Genomic DNA, 19,557 nt, shown 5'->3' with positions numbered 1-19,557 from the left:
AACCTGCATTTCTCTACCCTCGCTCCCGCCTTTTTTCAGTTGAGATGGCGATGGTAACTAACACTTCGGGAGTGCTTTCTATGGACAGGCATCATATTTACACTTAGTCCTCGCAAGCCACTACTAGTAAGGTAGTATTGTTATCATCCCACTTGAATCGGGAACATTGGGTCACAAAGGCCGAGGCCACACAGCCAGTCGATGGCTGGTTCGACCCAGGCGCCCGTACTCTTCAACGCCACAGTAGCACGGCCAGCTGCCAGGGGATTCCGGTACAAACCCTGAGGAGAACTCTGCCCGAAGGAAATAGGCGCCGTTACCATGACAACCAGCGGGCGCCCCACGTCGCGTATGGCGTTCCCGGCCTGCCCCGCGCGACGCGGCGCCGGAAGTGAGTGAGCACTTCTGGCAGTCCTACTCCGCGGCCCGGCCGTCTCCGCAGTACCGCTGTCCCGGGGTCTTCCTCCCGTCATGAAGGACGTACCCGGCTTCTTACAGCAGAGCCAGAGCTCCGGGCCCGGCCAGGCCGCCGTGTGGCACCGTCTGGAGGAGCTCTACACGAAGAAGTGAGCGCCGAGCCAAGGGGACCCGGGCGTCCTGGGATAGGAGAGCAACACGGAGTGGGGACGTGGGGGGGCCCGGGACCTTGATGGACTGAGGGCGCTCAGACCCGTGTGGAGAGAGTGGGGACAGGCTAGACCGAGGAGGTGCGCTGAGGAACCCGGAAGGCAGGGCCGACGAGGGAGAGGGGTGACATCCCGCAAGGACCGAGGAGGAGAGCCGTAGGCTGGGTTTTGGGATCTAGGGTTCACTGCCTTCCAGACCGAGGGGCTGTGACTGAGGCTTCGAAACTCCCCTTCCTTCTGGTCTTACGAAAACGGTTCAGGGCTGTGATTTTAGCTCTTGATTCCAGTCAAACAAGCAAAACACCCTTTCGGGGTCAGGCTGCCATACGTTTTGTATAACAGATACCGGTGTCTTGTACTTAGCTTTGTCATAGTGGCACTGTACCTACAGTTATCTTTCTCGGCAGTCTGGAACAGATAAACCAGAGGCCAGTGCAGTTTTGTGGGTTTTTTCCCCTGTTGATTCTGCCTCTGGTTACACGGTGGGGTGCAACCACTTCTCCCCTCTCCCATGGCCCATACTTTTTATTGCATTTCATGTTGGGCTTTGTGCCCCTAGAGAGATCTCAGAGTTTGGTTTTGCTTAGAAACAGGGTGAATTTCAGAACAATTAAATTCTCAGTTGCTAAGCAATAACCTCTTTTTAAATGAATAGAATGAGTTGCTGGCATTGGTTTAGTGATGTTCCATGGGAAAATACACCTCTTGTAATACCTCCCTGTTAACAGCCCTAGCCTTTAGCATAGTGCCTCTCACATGGATATTCAGTATGTGTTTTCATGATGTTCAGCAGCCTTCTGCTATTAGCAGTTTTTGAGAGAAAATTCTTAGTTTTTGGCAAATAATTGCGTGTGTAGTACTTTGTATTTTTCAGAGCATTTTATTTGCACTCTTAGAAATTAGCCTTTGGTTTCAAATGTGCTATGTCATTGTTCTAGAGGCTTTCTGTATTAGCTCATTCAGTCCTTCATCCTGTTTAAAGATGAGGAAACTGAAGCTCAGTTTAAGCTCCTTCCCTGAGATACTCAACTAATAGGTAGAAGAGCCAGGATTTCAAATTAGGTATGTATGATCCCAGAGTTCTTGTTTCCAGTCAAGCCTCTCAATAACCCTTTGAGGTAGTCTGGAAAGGTGTTCTCCATTTATAGCTGAGGAAACTGAGTCTTAGAGAGGTTAAGTGATCTCAAGGTGACATAACCATTGAGTAGCAGAGCCAGGGAAAGAACTCAGCTTTAAAAAGCATCTGCTTTAGCATTCTTGTATTACACAGTAGAGACTGGTTAGTATTTGTTATTTGATAGGACCATCAAGGGTGAAGATGTCTGTGACTGATGCTAGGTTATAGGTCTTAAGAGCCTTGTGTTTTTCAGGTTGTGGCATCAGCTGACACTTCAGGTGCTTGATTTTGTGCAGGACCCATGCTTTGCCCAAGGAGATGGTCTCATTAAGGTAAATGATTTGCCATGCTAGGTCAGAGTATATAAATGTGTTCAAGTACTTTTTAATAAGTGGGCTTTACAATAATAATATATATAACAATAAGCTTATTCAGCCACCTCTTTTTGTCAGGTGCCGTTTGTTCTGAGTGCTTTACACATTTACTCATTCACTCCTTGTAACAACGTTGGGAGATAAGTACTACTGCTGTCCTATTTCTGTCCTATTTTTTTTTTGATGTAGAGGCAGACACCAGGAGATTAAGTGACTTGCCATAGATGACAGCTAATAAGTGACAGAAGAGGATTCAAACACAGACATTCTGGCTTCTTCTGAAATCCCAACCTGAAATGCTCTCTCTTACCATGCCCCTGTATCTTATTGTTTATAGATTTTTTTTTTTTTTTTTTATTTGGCTACGCTGGGTTTTAGTTGGGGCACGAGGGATCTTCGTTGCCACGTGCGAGATCTAGTTGCAGCATGCGGGCTCTTAGCTGCGGCATTCGGGATCTAGTTCCCTGACCAGGGTTCAAACCCGGGCCCCCTGCATTGGGAACGCGGAGTCTCAACCACTGGACCACAGGGAAGGTGGACAACTGTCATAACTGCCATCACTCCTCTTCCCTCTCCCCCACTTACTCTGCTTGTTTGCCCGAACACTTCGTCCTGGGCAGTGTGGAAGATGTGCTTCCCTGGGGGACAGGAGGCCTGGAGGGGGAATGCTGCTTAGTATCATGCTGCCTCTGTAATAGAGCACTTCTAGAATTTTGTCAACAGAAAAATACACTCTCTGCCCCAGCCTTTCCCAGATCTCCTGACAAACCCACCGCCCCCCCCCCCCCCGCCCCAGATTTGTTCACTGGTAGCCTACTCTTCGAAGTCTTTCCTGACATCTCTCCTTGTTGTCTTTCTCTCGGAATCTGGATGAATCAGAGGAACTGATTCATGCATTGGAACTGCAAGCTAGTTCATAATGATAGTTTGAATTATTTGCCCTGAATACATTACTTTATATGTGCTCACAGTGAAGCTTACCACTTTGTTATTCCACCATCTGGGCTTCTAAGATTTTCGTGTGGTTTGTATCTACCAGTTTGACATTGTACTGCTCAAAGCAACTTGTAATCATCTGTAAGCCTGGAGATTTTGCTGGGCATGCTGTCTTTTGGAATATGTGGGAAAATGATAAATTAGAGCTGTCTTAATATTTGTTCCCTAAGGTTCTGTATCATAGTTATGGATAATTCATAATTGTTCATCTCTCTTCTTTGGCTTCTTGTCTTTAAGTCACTTTCTATTCATAGCAGAATATTTGCAACCTCTCTCATTGGCTGATCCAGCTATGTGCTTTTTTCCTTGCTTTTTAACTCACAGTGTTGTCACTTATTTGTTTGCAAGTCTCTCTTTACTAGGCCAGAAGCTCCTTAAAAGCTCAGCTTTTGTCTTATACATTCTGTGTCTGTAGTGCCTAGCAAAGGGTCTGAGTAAGTGCTCAAATGTTTGCTGCATGGCTAAGATATTTGATAATGGGACGTAATTAGCCTGCAACCTTCTAACCTCTGTCAGGTTAGTGAACCTTTCAAACTGATAGTCTGTTTTACTCAGCATACTTTGGAGGACGAATAGAGAAGTTGGTCTTCAGGAGATTCTCACAGGGCAGGGTTCTAATTCCCAAAGCCAAAAAAAAAACCCGTAGCTTTCTTCAGTAATTTATTGGTGATCGTTTATGTGAACTTAATAAGCCCCAATATGGGTCTTCCGTCATTCAGCAAACATTTATGCAGTGCCTACTGCGTGATGGGCATCATGGTAGTGTCTGAAGTTCTGCTTTTGCCGAGTGAAAGACGTCCTGTAATTACTTTCCATGTTTTGGTTCCACAGCTTTATGAAAACTTCATCAGTGAATTTGAACACAGGTAAAATTCTTTTGTCAGTTTTTGTTTTTGAAAATGGATACATTGATATTTGTTGACACTCAAAGATGTGGTTTTTATTTCAGGGTGAATCCTTTGTCCCTGGTAGAAATCATTCTTCATGTAGTTAGACAGATGACTGGTGAGTCTCACTTTGTTTCATAAAGGAACAGATCCTAATGGTAATTTAAATGATCTTGAAGTATAAGTTATTTGAACTTTTGCATTTCAGTAGAAAACGTAAAATTCTAAGTTGTGTATTTTATGGTCTAAACCTAAAGATTATCCCACCTAAAAATGTCCTGGTTGGTAGAAACTAATCTGTAAAGATACTCTGTTGGTGGTTCTTCTGACTTTGTTCTCTCTTTTCTAGATCCTAATGTGGCTCTTACTTTTCTGGAAAAGACTCGTGAGAAGGTAAATGTGAAGTCTGAGCCAGATCTTTTAAAATATGTTTGACTTATAGTTTGTGTCTGTGCTCACTGTCACAACTCTAGAGACCAGTGTGTCTGTAGTCCTGCAGGTTAAATCAGTGTTCAGATACCTTCCTTGTTAGTCTACTGCCCACAGTTCTGAGGCTCCCTTGTTTCTGATTCTTTAGGTGAAAAGTAGCGATGAGGCAGTGATCCTGTGTAAAACCGCAATTGGAGCTCTAAAATTAAATATCGGGGACCTACAAGTTACAAAGGTGAGATTGCCGCAGTACAGGTTTATCGTTGTTTAAAGTTGTAGGGGGCAAAAATCCTATTTTTCTTGTTTAACTATTTATTTTTAAATAATTTTAAATTACAGGAAAGTTGCAAAAATAGCAAAAGAACTCTCCTCTACCCTTACCTCAGACTCCCATTGTTGACATTTCACCACTTTGCCTTGTCGTTCTGTGTGTGTGTGGTTTTTTTTTTTCTTTTCAAAACCACTTAAGAATAAGTTGTTGACACGATGCCTGTTGCCCTTAAACAGAGTTCTCCCCTGTGTGACCACAGCACGCCCATCCAGCAGGAGCCCACACGGCCTCCAGTGGTCCACAGCACGTGGGTTCTCGCCGTTCACCATTGACCCAGCCCTCTCTGCTTCCTAATTATCATTGTTGAAGATTCCTGTCTGTGTTTATGCCTTTCTTACTTTCATTTTAGTGTAATTTTGGGGATAGGTGTGAATATGGATAGCAGACCAGCTTATGTGGTCAGTGCGTCATACAGGCACTCCCGAAGCTCCACACCTTCAACGCTTGGTATTTTCAGGCTGCTCAGTTCGTACTGATGTGTTGAGATGAGATGGTATCTCACTGAAAGTGTACTTTACATTTCTTGATTACTGGTGGTTTATTGACCACTCTGCTCATGTCTCCACTTCTATAAATTGCCCGTTTTATCTTTTCTTTTGCCCATTTTTCTGTGTTGCTTATCTTCTCTTGATTTTTAAGAGTTTTTTACTTAGCCTTGGTCATATTCCCCTATGGGTTGCATGTGCTTTAAATATCTTTTCATAGTCTATAGCTTGTCTTTGTTCTTTTATCTGTGTTTTGGATGAACTGAAGTTTTCCATTTTAACGTAGTCAAATTTATCAGTCATTTGTGGCTTTTGCTTTTCATCTTGTCATATGTTACTTGAAAAATGTTTCAAGTTACTAAGAAAGGCAATCTCACTTCCTGTGTGTAGGAAACAATTGAAGATGTTGAAGAAATGCTCAATAACCTCCCTGGGGTGACATCTGTTCACAGTCGTTTCTACGACCTCTCCAGTAAATACTATCAAACAATCGGAAACCACGCATCCTACTACAAAGATGCGCTGCGGTTTCTGGGCTGTGTTGACATCAAGGATCTGCCAGGTAACGTGGCCAAAAAGTCTGTGTCACACGAGGAGCTCACTCACACGACATAGCAGCTGTGACATGCCTGAGGCAGCCGATCTCAGGAATTATTCAGACATGTTCATTCCTTTTAGAAGAAAGTCCATGTGGTGGGAAGAGTTGTTTAAGCTTCGTTTCTGCATTGTATTTGTCTTCAGCGTTTAATTCAGGTGAAAATGAGGCTCGCGCCTCGTAGCCCCTTTACTGCCCCTTCTCCAGGTCCCTTTGTTCTCTGAGCCAGAGGCCTCTGTGAGCAGGACAGTGATGTGGGTGCCTTAAGCCCTCGCAGGACGGAGGGCACGGTGAGATCCCTGAACCTGGGACTCTTGTTGTAAAAACTGAAATGCTGGACCCAGGGGAATAAATTATGGAATTTTCAAGGGTTTGAGGGTGGAAAGAAAAGTGAGCAGTGACTTTTGGGAAAAGTGCAAGGAATATGTGTTTAGAAAAGAAATTTAGCCAATTTCAGCACATTTTAGATGTTTTTCACAGTATACTGTTGAAGCTAAGGGGACCAGCAACTCCTAAAATTGTTAGTACAGTTTTAATTGCTGCATCTCAAGGAAAATATATTGGAAAAAGCAACAAATGTGGTCAAGAGTATAAGGGAACAAAATATATTGGGAAAAGCAACTAATGTGTCAAGAGAATAAGGGAACAGAGTTCTAGTCAAAAGAGGCTAAATGTGGTGGCTCAGAGATAAATAAGAAGTGGTGCTGCTTCCTGCGGCAGGCCAGGGGGATGAGGAGCCCCCCTGCCAGGCAGTAAACAGGCTGAAAATGTCAGTAGATTCATGTATAGTTCGGTAAAAATAAGCAATGAATGCCTTTCCCACAAAAGCCATTTATATGGTTCCAGGTATAACCTAAGTCAATCCAGTACTTTAAAAGAGATGCCTAATCTTAGGGCTTTGTAATAAACCATCACACAGAACAGTGTCTTTACATTTTCTGTGAGATTTCTAAAGCCAGACAGGACTGAGTCTCGTGGCTGGCGTGTAACTGGAGCCGTGTTGTCGCCGCAGTGTCTGAGCAGCAGGAGAGAGCTTTCACGCTGGGCCTGGCGGGACTCCTTGGTGAGGGGGTCTTCAACTTCGGAGAGCTGGTACGTGGACCTGGGGTACAGATTCCTGAACACGGGGGAGACCGTGGCTTTCTGTCAGCTGACCGTCTCCGTCCTCACAGCTCATGCACCCCGTGCTGGAGTCGCTGAGGAACACTGACCGGCAGTGGCTGATTGACACCCTCTATGCCTTTAACAGTGGCAACGTAGAGCGATTCCAGACTCTGAAGACCGCCTGGGGCCAGCAGGTCAGTCACCGGCGGGGCTGGCGGAGCCCCCGTGGAGCTCGTGTGTCTGCCGTCTGTTGAGCGCCTTCCCTCTACCCGCCACTTTGCTGTCATCGAGCAGGTGGCTCGGTCACTGATGTGCTGCTGTGGTAGCTCGGTTACTGTGGCCTCGGTTGCTGTGGCCTCGGTTACTGTGGTAGCTCGGTTACTGTGGTAGCTCGGTTACTGTGGCCTCGGTTGCTGTGGCCTCGGTTGCTGTGGCCGCGCTCAGGGCCACAAGCAGAGAGAGCTTCGCCTGTGTTGGGTGGAGGGGGTGTCACCGGAAGCCTCCCCAGAGCAGGACTGCTCTGTGTGTGACCTTAGGAACGAGTGGGAAGTAGCTAGTGACGAGTATGGAAGGGCGTGTTTAGCAGAGGGAGAGGAAGCTTTCAGCGTGTCGGCAAAGTGAGCTAGGGCACGTGGGGCCAGAGCGAGTGAGTGACGGGAACGGGGAGATCGTGGGGCGGGGAGCGGGGGGAGAGGGGTCTGCATGGGGGAAGGAGCCTGCGTTGAGTGGGACTCAGTGAGGAGAGCACTTGACAAGGATTTGAAGTTTAACAGGAAGGTTACTCTTTTTAAATGAAATTATTAGAAGCAAATAATTACTAAAATGTTAGTGGTGATAGGAATTGTGGTTGTGTTATAGTCTTTGTACTTTTCTGGAACTTTCCATCTTCTCAAAGTTCAAGGTGAACTTGTAGGACTGACACATAAGGGCACAGAGTAGATAACAGTGGGCTGTGAAGAGGCAGAAAGCAGATGCAGCCAGCCTAACGAGGCCTGTGTGTCGGCGTCTCAGGAAGGTGTGCTACTCAGAAAGAAAGACAGCTGGCACAGAGATGTCAGGAGGAGTGGGAACTTGAGAGGTGCTTGCCAGCGGTGTCTGGCCAGGCAGCAAGAGCTCGTGCCGGGGGAGGGGCCCTTTTTGAAGCGCTTGACTCGTCCACGGCTGTAGCAGAGGTGCCGCTGTCAGGGCTGCCCGTGTCGGGGTCTGAGCTACTAAACATTGAATCAGGGAAGCCGCTCTCCACGGTTTGGCTCTGTGCTCAGCAAGTAACCTTTAGACCCAGCTGCAAGGAGGTTGTACAGGTTGTGCAGAGGTGCATTGTGGTTCTCATGACAATGCTGCTTTTCGTGACGGATTACTAACTTGCGCTTTCAGTTGAGAACAAGTGTCCGGAACTTCAGCAGTGTGTTCCTCGGCGGCCCCATTGACCCCGAGCTGGCTGAGCAGGCACTGCACCCAGACCCGCTCGGGCATCGGCTGTGCCCTCCCTGCCTTTCCTCGCGCGAGAGTCCTCTTGCAACGCCCACATACACCCCATGGGCCCGCTCCCTGGTGTTTGTGACAGCAGCACAAGTCTTACCTTGTAAACTCCTTGTCTTGAAAAATCCTTAGGCCTTCAACTAAGCATTAGAAGAAGGCCTTCTTCTAATGATTTCCTGAGAAAAGTGAAGTTCACATCACTTGAAGCGAATAATGAGCCTCAGTGATCTAAAGTGTTTGGACCTGCCCAGTTTCTTTTTGTTCAGTTGACGGCTGTAGAAAGAATTTCAAAGCCAGGTCAGGTAACTGGTACCGTTTCGCTTTGCAGCCTGATTTAGCAGCCAGCGAGGCCCAGCTTCTGAGGAAAATCCAGTTGCTGTGTCTCATGGAGGTAAGCGAGGCCCCGCCCACTTCCAGGCCCTCGGGCGCAGCCGGAGCTGGGCCGCTAGCTCTCCTGGCCCGCACCCTCTCCAGCACCTTTCCTCTTCCCCTGCCCCCACTTGCTTTTTTAGTTTGTGTTTGGCTCTCAGCTTAGATGACGCCGCCTCAGAGAGGTATCCCCCGACCACCTGCGCTGCGGGAGCTGCCCCCTCATTGCACTTGCCGTTCTTTGTCTGCATGCTCATCCGGTTTCCCACACTAGAATTTAGGCTTCTTGAGAAAAGGGACCTTGTGTTTCTAGTTCCCCACGGAATCCCCAGCTCTAGGTACAGCCCTGGCACATGGCAGCCTCAAGTACTTGTTCGGGAAACGAACAGTGACTATTGTAGCAAACTACCATAAAGCGTATTTCACCTTCTTATCTAGGAATTGAAAGCTTAGTGAGATAAGATATATGACTAATATTAAGAAAATTTTAGTATGTGTGGTACTGATAAGATCTGTATTTTCAGAGCAAGTATTGACAGACATATCCTTATCAATCAGTTCTCTGACAATCTTTTTATGGAAAAATAGTTAATAAACAAAACTTTTTTTCAGATGACTTTCACACGACCTGCCAATCATAGACAACTCACTTTTGAAGAAATTGCCAAGAGTGCGAAAATCACCGTGAATGAGGTATAAAGTTCTTAGACTCGGGATGTCGCAGCAGCAAAGCTGCTCCTCGGGGGCAGTCAGGACTCCTGTGTGAGCCTGCTGCCCCCAGACTCAGACCGCAGACAGAAACTGCCCCTTGTTCCCCTTGCGTTTCATGGCTGGCGGGGTCCACAGGCGCATGCGTGCTGGCACCAGGGTGTCTTACACGATCCCCCCTCTGCACAGGTGGAGCTGCTGGTGATGAAGGCCCTCTCTGTGGGGCTGGTGAGAGGCAGTATTGACGAGGTGGATAAGCGCGTTCACATGACCTGGGTGCAGCCCCGCGTGCTGGATTTGCAGCAGGTGATGTGCTTGAAATACATGGTTCAACTTCGTGGGTGTTTTGGGTTGTATCTGTGCTGCCTTAGTTTCATCTGGATGGAAGCCATTTAGGAAGAAAGCATCATTAGACAAGAGATTTCAGAGAATGAATTACTGCTCTAGGGACTATAAGGGCTTTTCAAAGAACCTAATTTAGTGCAAGCTTGAGATTTGAACCCTGCGTTTAAAGCGTATTGTGACAGCAGTGCTGGTCGTGCTGGTGATGCCTTTTAATCTTTAAATTGGTGCTCCGATCAAGTACTTTCCTGGTTCCGTGATCTGAGCTCATATCCATCTTATTTATATTTGCTGGAAATTTAATCCTCTGGATTTCCTCTATTCTTGCCTGTTTTCTTTCATGCAAGTTTTTCCTCATGTCCTTCTGATAAGAATTGGCTGGGATAATCCCATCTCACACACCCCGCTTTCCCAGCTCTGATGTCCTTTTTATTAATGATACCCTAAAGGATTAGCTGGAAATTTAGGACTGCCCCGTCAGGTGCTGTGATTGCCAAGGGCCTTAAGACACGTGTGTCCTGGTTTGCCCTCAGATCAAGGGGATGAAGGACCGCCTGGAGTTCTGGTGCACCGACGTGAAGAGCATGGAGATGCTGGTGGAGCATCAGGCCCACGACATCCTCACCTAGTCTCCCCTGCCCTGCGCTGCCCTGTCTGTGGGGAGGTGTTTCACGGCTGGTAAAACTGGCAGCTGAGAAGACCTGCGTTTAATTGTGGGGGGTGGGGGGTGGGATTCAGTTTGGAGTAGGGACTGTTGTTCGTGCTGTGAAGACTGTCACAGAGGACTGTCATCGATGGGGGCGCCCAGCCACAGGCAGACGCCTCCTTTGTGGGTGTCTCCGTAGCCTGCAGTGGGGAGGAGCCGCCGGGCTCAGTGACGAGGTAGCAGGAGTGTGGGCCCCCCGCCCCCGGAGTCAGAAGGGGCAGCCCTAGTGTGCAGGGGGCCCACTCCAGGGTTGGCCTCCATTACATCACCTGTGTGAACGTGTTTTCCAACGTGGTTTGAGAATGTTTCTATAACTAATGCCCTGCTCTGTCCTTTTCGTGGTTCTGTCTCCTTAGGCTTAGCGCCCAGGTCAAGCCTATGCCTAAAGTGATGAAAAAGCAGGAGGTGGAGCCTAGGGAGGGCTTGGTGGGGATTTGGCCTTGGTTTTCCTCACCCTCTACTCTGAGAAAGGGGCATCCCTGCCCACACAGGGCACAGGGCAGAGCCAGAGCGGAGGGCGGTGGGCACGGCGGCCGAGGAAGCGAGTCCTGCCTTTCTTGTCGCTCAGAGAGACGTGGTGTATATTCCTTCTGACAGGTGTCTACCCCGTTGCCACCTAGCTGGCAGCTTCTGTGGCCTGAGTGCCCGGGCGCTGACAGGAACCAGCCCTCAGACAGCCGGGTGCCGGGCGTCAGGGCGGGCGGTGCGGGGTGGAGATGCACATACACAAAGAATCACCAGGGAAACGTTAGGAGGAAGGATGGGTTTAATCCGCTCTTGAGTCTGTGCCTGGAGCCGTGACTGTGGAGCCCTCATGCTATGGAGCTCTTCTTGTAGCTCTCCAGGTGGTACAGGACCCAGCCTGCAGGAATCAGGAAGCCGAGGAACAACACAGAGAGCCCGATGGCCTGCTCCTGGGTTGAGAAAACGCACATGAGTCCACTAGGCCCAGGCTGCCTGCCTCTGAACCTGGGGCCGAACCAGAGCAGCGTGGAGAGCTAGACAGGCTGCCCTGCCCCCTTGGCACGCGTTGGACCCTCGGCCCAGCCGTGTTCACACCGTCTGCCCCAGACAGACTTACCGGGTGTCAGGTGGAGAGGCCTGCGAGGTGTGAGCAGTGACCCCTGCGGTCATGAGGGAGGACAGCCTGCTGGGCTCCAGTCTGTAGGTGGGGCCTCTCATCACAGCCCCACCCCCTGCCCAAGAGCCTGGCCTGTGCCTGGACCTTGAACTCCTTCCCACCAGGCGTTACGTGCACCCTCCCTTCTGGTCACCTGCGGACTGCGTGTCAGGCGTGTGTTAAGTTGCTTGGAACAAGTCCAGGGCCCTTTCTCTGAGTGGCGGTCCTGTTTGAAAGCCTGGGTGGGATTCCGTGTGTGTGTGTGCGCTCACTCACGCGCATACGAGCACACATGCATGCATGTATTCAGAGGCCATCCCACCTGGCACCCTGCGTTCTTTCTCAGTGGCTGCACCCTCAGAGCCAGGCTCTGAAGCGCCAGCTATATTTCACCTGCATTGTTTCTTCCTGAAACAGCCTGGACCAGTCGCCCCACCCCTCCCCCAAGTGAATCAGACGCCAGGTTGGAGCCCAATCCTTCCCTTTGACTTTCACTCCCAGAGGTTTCAGAGCGACGTTGCCAGAACAGGGACAGTAGGCTGTGTTCAGTCCTAGTCTTATGACCTTGGGAGATGACCTTCTAGACCTTGGTTTGTTTATGCTTAAAATAGAGAGAGTTGTTGACTCTCCTGGAGCTCCAGGGTCACAGGTTTGCATTTTCACCTGTACTCTCACGGACCCTCAAAGCAGCCCACTCTTCCCCTTTAACGGGTGGTAAACGAGATGCACTGAGCGCCCTCCAAGCCCAGCCGTCAGCACCACTGTTTGCCAGACGGCAAGTAGGGGCCTGAGAACAGAGAGCCTCCCACCCCCCAGCTGACTCTGCAGGCTGCCTTGGGAGTCTGGCCTGCAGGCGATGGCTGGAGGGACCCCTTTATTGGACTTGGGACACTGTTCCCAGCCAAGGGACTGAGACCCAGCACCAGGATCCCCTCTACAAGCAGGCCTGAGAGGACACCCCTCTCCCCTCTGTGTCCTGCCCCAAACCCACCTCATCCTGAGAACATCTCAGGACTGCCCACTACCCCTGCCCGGGTCAGGCCACCCCCCCACCCCCGCACCCCCATGCCCCACTGCCTTGGTGGGACCTACCATTGGAGAAGTGGGTGTTCTGGCCGGCTTGGCAGAGATGCGTGCCTTGGGGGCCACCCAGCCCCCCAGGGGTGCTTTCAGCAGCCTGACGGCAGGGGCCAACCTCAGCATGCTTGCGGGGCCGAGCTTCTCCCTAGCCCAGTGAAGTTCCAGTGTGTGCTTGGCGTGGCCTCTGCTCGCTTGCTTGTTGGGGCTTTTTATAGCTCAAGGAGGCAGCCGCAGCTGTCCCCTCCTGTCACAGGGCTTGGCAGAAGGAGACCTGCTTGGAACTGGGAGAGAAGGGGCCTCAGACCAGCAGCCTCCAGGCCCAATCCCTGCTGTGGCCCCTCTGCACCCGATGCTGGTGCCTTAGCCTGGGAGCCCTTCCCTCATGTTTTCATGTGTTTTCAGGTCATGCAGGCCCTGATCAAATGACATCTCCTCAGACGTGTCTTGTTTTAGCTGGTGTGTCAGCCCCACAGGGTCAGGGACTGGTGTGTTCACCACGGAGTCTTTGGGGCCTAGGGCAGGTTTTCAGTCAGTGTTGGATGGATGGATGGGCAGGTGGGCAGCTAGGGGGCTGGGTGGAGCCTTGGCTCTATGCCAGGCATGGGGTTACGTTGGAGGAGTGCAGGGTTGAATCAGACACGACGGGAAACTGCGGGATCACACTCCGCCATCAGAATGACTAAGGTTACCGGTGAGAGTGATGAAGGCCACTTCCCGGAGCGTGCTCCTCAGCTGTCTCCAGACCACATCAGCGTCGGGCCGAGCCCAGGAGCCAGGCGGCAGCAGGACACGACGACCACATCAGTCCGAAGCCCCCAGACTCGGCCACAGTCTCCATCCTCACGAAGGATGATCACACCCTAGTCGGTCTGCCGGCGAATCGGCGATGTGACTACGTTCCGCAAGGGACATCGTCTTACCTTGCTCTTCCCCAGAAGCCACACTCGTTCTAAACGCGGGACTCGCTTCTGGGCTCCCAGCCCCGCTTCCAGGGCCCCAGCCTGACTGTCGTCCTGTGACTTGATTTCCCAGGAAGGAGCCAAGTCCTGGGAGGCCGGAGGTGGGAGTGTGTCCTGAATGTTAGTTCCAGCCACGCTGGGCCTCGTTGCCAGCCCCAGGCTGTGGGGGGCTCTCCCCTTCCTCTCGAATAATCCCTTCCGCCTGAACCTTTGATTAGAGCTTTGGGGTCCAGTTGGGGATAAGGCTGTGGATGAGAGGGTCAGTCACCCGGCCTGCGGAGTTTCTTCTTTCACAGATAAGCCCTCCCGCCCCCTCGCGCAGGCCTGGCTCTGAGGGAGGCCTCCTCCACCCATCCCGGCTTGAGTGGGGTGGGCGTGTAGGCAGGGGGAGGGGGGCGGGCAGCAGAGTGCCCGCTGTGCTCCGGGGCGTCAGCCCCAGTCTAGCAAGCAAGTCCCTGGCCAGCGCAGGGCTGATGGGTGAGGCCCGAGTGAGGACCAGGACCGGGAGCTAGGGGCCGCCCTCCAGGGGAGAGAGACTTCGCAGGCCTGTGCTCAGCCTAGCCACGCCAGCTCCAGCCCCTTCGCGTCCGCCTCCCACCAACCTTTCCAAGCACAAACCTGCCCTGCTCGCCTCCCATCCATGCAGCGTCTGGGGCTCCTACCACCCATGGCGGTCAGCTTCAGGCCACACCCCAGCCGGGTTTTTAGTCCCCAGAACCAAACTCTGCAGATCCCTGCTGCCTGCACCCACACCCAGGCTGCCAGGGGTGGGAAGCCTGGCCCAGCCTCTCCCTCATGCCCACGGCCGTGCTGACCCCCCCCCCCCAAGAGTGCAGCCCTGTGTACTGGACCAGCCTTCTCCGCTGGGGTCTGCCTTTTCCTGGAAAGAAAACGATGTGCCCCATGGAGAAAGCGGTGGTGGCCAAGTGGCGGTCACGTTGAACAAGGTAGTGAAAGGCCCTGGGGGTGCAGGGTGGGGACGAGGGCCCCTGTAACAGCTGGACAAACTGAGCCACGGAGACGGAACAGGGCTTGGGGCCAGCCAGGCCTATTCTGGCCTGTCCTGGACAGGTTAGGGTTCGCAAGAGCTCCCCAGGGCTCTGGTGGACAGAAGTGTCCCCCGTTCATCCTCAGCACATATCCATGGACCCAGCTGTGATCTAGATCTAGACCCTAGACCTGTCCCTGCTGCCCATGGGTGGGGAGAGGCGGGGATGGGGGTGTAGACCAGCCACCGTGCACACCCTCCCCTGCAAAGCTGCGAAGCCACCTGGAAGGTCTGGGGTGGACACTGTGGGCACGTGGCACCACCCTGTGTCCACACTCGGAACCACAGAAGCTCTTGAAGAAAGGCACTGACCGTGTGGCACAGCCCTCTGCAGCAGGCATTTTTAGCATCAAGGACCCAGAAAAAATGCACACAAATGCAAACATTCGCATCTTATTTTTATCGCATTAGAAATCTATTTTCACCACATAAAACGCAGGTTCTCAAAGTGTGGTCTCTAGACCAGCAGCAGCAGCCTCACCTGGGAACTTGTTAGAAATCAGAAACTCCAGGGTGGTCCCAGTCATCTGTTATAAGAAGTTCCCCCACCCAGGGAATTCTGATGCACAATCAAGTTTGAGAACCATTTTCATGTCATATAAAAACTTTATGCTTCATAACTTCATTCAAAACTAAATGAGCACTTTTCAAAAAATTAAAATCTCATCCAGGTTGCAAAACTCAGCCCCCTCCTTTAATCTACAAAAACACACGTCCACTAAGTACTTCTTAGGTTTTGCAGAAACTGAAGCTCATGGGTAGAGATTCTGTGAGAGGCGGGCTGCCCCCTTCCTCCCCCTTCCCTGCTTTGCATGCCCCTCCTCTGAAACTCAGCTTCTACCCTCTTCATATGGGACGTGCTCACAGAGAAACACTGGTGCCAGTCGATAGGGCATTTTCACAGTTCTCTTGGTGTGATGGTTAATTTTATGTGTCAGCTTGGCTAGGCCATGACGCCCGATATTTGATCAAACATTGTTCTGGGTGTACCTGTGACGGTGTTTCTGGGGGAGATGAACATTTGGCGGACTGGGTAAAGCAGGTTGCCCTCCAAACTGAGGGTGAGCCTCGCCCAATCGGAGGACTGAAGAGAACAGAGTTGCCCCTCCCATGAGTGAGAGGGACGACTCCTGCCCAACTGCTTCGTCTGGGACATCAGTCTTTTCTTACCTTCGGACTCAACGGAAACATCAGCTCTTGTAGGGTTTCAAGCCTGCCGGCTCTCAGGACGGAGCTAACAGTCAGGTGTCCTGAGTCCAGCTCTCCAGCTGCAGCTCTCAGGACTTCTCAGCCTCCATAATCATGTGAGCCAATTCCTTATAATCAATCTCTATCCATATCTATATCCTGTTAGTTCTGTTTCTCTGGAGAACGCTGACTAATACAACTGTATGCTATGCTTGTCACAATCAATGAACCAATATTGATACAACATTATTAAGTAAATAAAGTCCATACTTTATTCATATTTCCTCAGTTTCCCTCTGATGTCCTTTTCCTATTCCAGGACCCTATCCAGGGCCCCACGTGACAGTCACTCGTCACATCTGCTTAGGCTCCTCTGGGCTATGACAGTTTCGCAGGCTTTCCTTGTCTTTGATGACCTGGACAGTTTTGAAGAGAACTGTTCAGGTATGTCATAGGGTACCCCTCTATTGGAACTTGTCTCCTGTTTTTCTCAGGATTCTCTGGGGTTATGGGGTTTGGGAGGACGACCACAGAGGTAAAGCACCCTTCTCGTCACATCATGTCAAGGGCACAGACTATCAAGGGCACAGACGTATCAGTATGGACTCATGGGTATTTGTCTTATGCCTTGGATTATAATCAATACTACTTCATTTTGTTGCTCAAATGTTTCCAGATTTGGTGTTGGGAGTTCTTTCTTTTGGCTTCTGTGTCCCTTTGGCATACCCTTTTCATTGTGGAGTTTTGGGGGTTTTTTTTTTAATTTGTTTTGAACACTTTCTTACTTACTGGCACTGTAAAATGCTCCAGACTCACCTTGTATATTTTCTGTCCCAGTGCTAGAATAAGCCAAGGAACCCTGGTACCTTTTATTGGTGAATGGCACTAGAAACCAGGATCTGGGCACCAGGTAGATATACAACATTATGCACCTGTCAAAATTCATAGAACTTTACAGCACAAAGAGTGAACATTGATGTCTGCAAACTAAAAATACCACTTGGGATGTCAGGGGATCCAAGGACTAATGCAGTATATGTCATGAAAGAATCTAACCATATTACATATGTATGAAAGAATCTCCGGAAAAGGAGTGGGGAAAAGATGGTGACTTAAGTAACTTCAGAAATGAGTGGAGTCTGGGACTTCCCTGGTGGTCCAGTGGTTACGAATCCACCTTCCAAGGCAGGTGATGCGGATTCAATCCCTGGTTGGGGAACAAAGATCCCACATGGTGCTTGGCAACTAAGCCCACGTGCCGCAACTGCTGAGCCTGGGCGCCACAACTAGAGAGAAGCCGGCGCCCCGCAATGAGGAGCCCTCACGCCGCAACCAAGACCAGACACAGCAAACAATAAATAAATACATAAATAAATATTTTTTAAAAAATGAGTGGAGTCTGTAAGAATAAAGGCAAAAGAAACTGCAAATAAGCACTGTATTCTAGGTTATAAAGTAGTTTCCCATGGGGGAGTGTGTGTGTATGTTTATATATGTTTATATACATATGTTTATATATAATTTTATATAAAATAAATATATAATTTATATATAACATATATATGAGGGTGTATGTATATTTATATATAATTATATATAAGCCATGCACGTGACAATAGAAAGCTCAGCAGGACACACGGACGAGTAGCGCAGCCAAGACTGCTGGTCGTGCTCCAGATTCCCCGTTCCTGTCTCCCCGGCACCCGGCTAGACTACATTTCCCACTCCTTCCTGCTGTTAGGATTGGCTACGTGATTCTGAGTAGAAGTGAGGTGCATAACTTCCTGATCTGCACGTAACAATTTTCATGCATCAGGTTGTTTCCTACAGCACTCTTTATAGTAGGGGAAATGGGACTAATCCAATGTTTATTCATAGGGCCCTGGTTAAAGCACTTGTACATCTGTACCACGGGCAACAATGATGAAGGTAAAAAGAATGAGATATATTTATACACACTAGCACGAAAAGAGATCCAAAACATAATGGTTATTAAATGAACAAACCAAGTTAAAAAGCATCATATAAAATCCACACAATGAGATACTACTCAACAATGAAAAGGAACAAACTACCAAGACACAACCACATGGTTGCATCTCACATTCATTGTGCTGAGTGAAAGAACCCAGGCTCAAAAAACTACATACTGTCTCAGGGGTTGGCAAACTGTGGCCTGTGAGTCAAATCCAGCCCATGTCTTGTTTTTGCATGGCAGTGAGTAAACCCCTTTAGGGTTGTGTAAGAAAAAAAAAAGACTATGTGAAAAAACACATTTTAAGATGAAAAATAACAATAATACAGCATATAAAAACTTGTAGTATACAGTTAAATTCATGCCTTGAGCGAAATTTATGGTTTTAAATATACACATTACAAAAGAAGAAAAACTGAAAACAAATGATCCAGGCATTCTCAAGAATTTAGGTGAAAAAGCAGCAAATTAAATTCCAGGAAAGTATGAGTAATAAAATAATAAATATGAGAGCAAAAATTAATAAAAATAGAAAATACATATACAATAGAAAGGATTAACAAAGCCAAAAATTGAAAAAAAATGTTCTTTTCTTTAAAATAATTAATTGACACACTCCAGGTATAACTGTTCAAAAAAAAAAGAAAGGATACAAATAACCAATTTCGAGAATGAAATGAAAAAGGATGAACATAGATATAAAAATCCTCAAAAATATTAGCAAACTAATTTTAAAAAGAATAAAATACCTAGGAATACATTTAACCAAGGACGTGAAATATCTTTACACTGAAAGACAGTGATGAAAGAAATTGAAGAGGACACAAGTTAATGGAAAGATATTCCGTGCTCATGGATGAGAAGGGTTAATTTTGTTAAAATATATTACCCAAAGCAATCTACAGAGTCAATGCAATCCCTATCAAATTTCCAATGACATTTTTCACAGAAATAGAACAAACAATCCTAAAATTGGTATGGAACCACCAAAGACCTTGAAGAGCCAAAGCAATCTTGAAAAAGGAGAACAAAGCTGGAGACATCACTTCTTTCAGATTTTAAACTGTATTACAAAGCTATAGTAATCAAAACTTTTGATTACCCTATTTTCAATGAGACAGAATAGAAAGCCCAGAAACAAACCCACACATAAATGGTCAATTAATTTGTGATAAAAGAGCCAAGAATACACAATGGAGACAGTCTCTTCAATGAAAGGTGTTGGGAAAACTGGACAGATACATGCAAAAGAATGAAACTGGACCACTGTCTTACAGCATTCACAAAAAGTAACTCAGAATGAATTGAAGACATGAACCTAAGACCTGAAGCCATAAAACTCCTAGAAGAAAACAGAGGCTACAGTAGGTTCCTTGACATCAGTCTGGTAATGATTTTCTGGGGTTGACACCAAAAGCAAAGGCAACAAAAGCAAAAATAAACAAGTGGGACCACGTCAAACTAAAAAGCTTTCGCCCAGCAGAGGGAACTATCAATAAAATGAAAAGACAACCTACTGAATGAAAGAAAATATTTGCAAATCATATATCTGATAAGGGGTTAATATCCAAAATGTGTAAAGAACTCATACAACACCACAGTGAAAAAACAAAGAATCCAATTAAAAATGGGCAGAGGC

At 48.5% G+C, this 19,557-nt stretch overlaps 1 protein-coding gene across 1 annotated transcript; it reads left to right on the top strand.

Annotated features, from left to right (window-relative positions):
* Positions 1-363: 363 nt before the first annotated feature.
* On the top strand, positions 364-10,838 carry PSMD13 (proteasome 26S subunit, non-ATPase 13). The gene is made up of 13 exons (XM_059932485.1): positions 364-566; positions 1,997-2,075; positions 3,945-3,979; positions 4,063-4,118; positions 4,350-4,393; positions 4,578-4,664; positions 5,636-5,807; positions 6,853-6,932; positions 7,013-7,138; positions 8,752-8,814; positions 9,405-9,485; positions 9,690-9,806; positions 10,376-10,838. The coding sequence occupies exons 1-13, from the start codon at positions 472-474 to the stop codon at positions 10,469-10,471; spliced, it is 1,131 nt and encodes a 376-aa protein (XP_059788468.1). The 5' UTR covers positions 364-471; the 3' UTR covers positions 10,472-10,838.
* Positions 10,839-19,557: the final 8,719 nt, after the last annotated feature.

The sequence above is a fragment of the Balaenoptera ricei genome, chromosome 8 (assembly GCF_028023285.1).
Source record: "Balaenoptera ricei isolate mBalRic1 chromosome 8, mBalRic1.hap2, whole genome shotgun sequence".
In the NCBI taxonomy this organism is placed as follows: Eukaryota; Metazoa; Chordata; class Mammalia; order Artiodactyla; family Balaenopteridae; genus Balaenoptera; species Balaenoptera ricei.
The sequence above is the reverse complement of the archived record's forward strand: the minus strand, read 5'-3'. Positions and strand labels throughout refer to the sequence as shown.

Coding starts and splice junctions, on each gene's coding strand:
- PSMD13 (XM_059932485.1), top strand. CDS start 472: ATGAAGGACGTACCCGGCTTCTTACAGCAGAGCCAGAGCTCCGGGCCC. Junction 567..1,996: donor GAGGAGCTCTACACGAAGAA/GTGAGCGCCGAG, acceptor TGTGTTTTTCAG/GTTGTGGCATCAGCTGACAC. Junction 4,665..5,635: donor GGGACCTACAAGTTACAAAG/GTGAGATTGCCG, acceptor TCCTGTGTGTAG/GAAACAATTGAAGATGTTGA.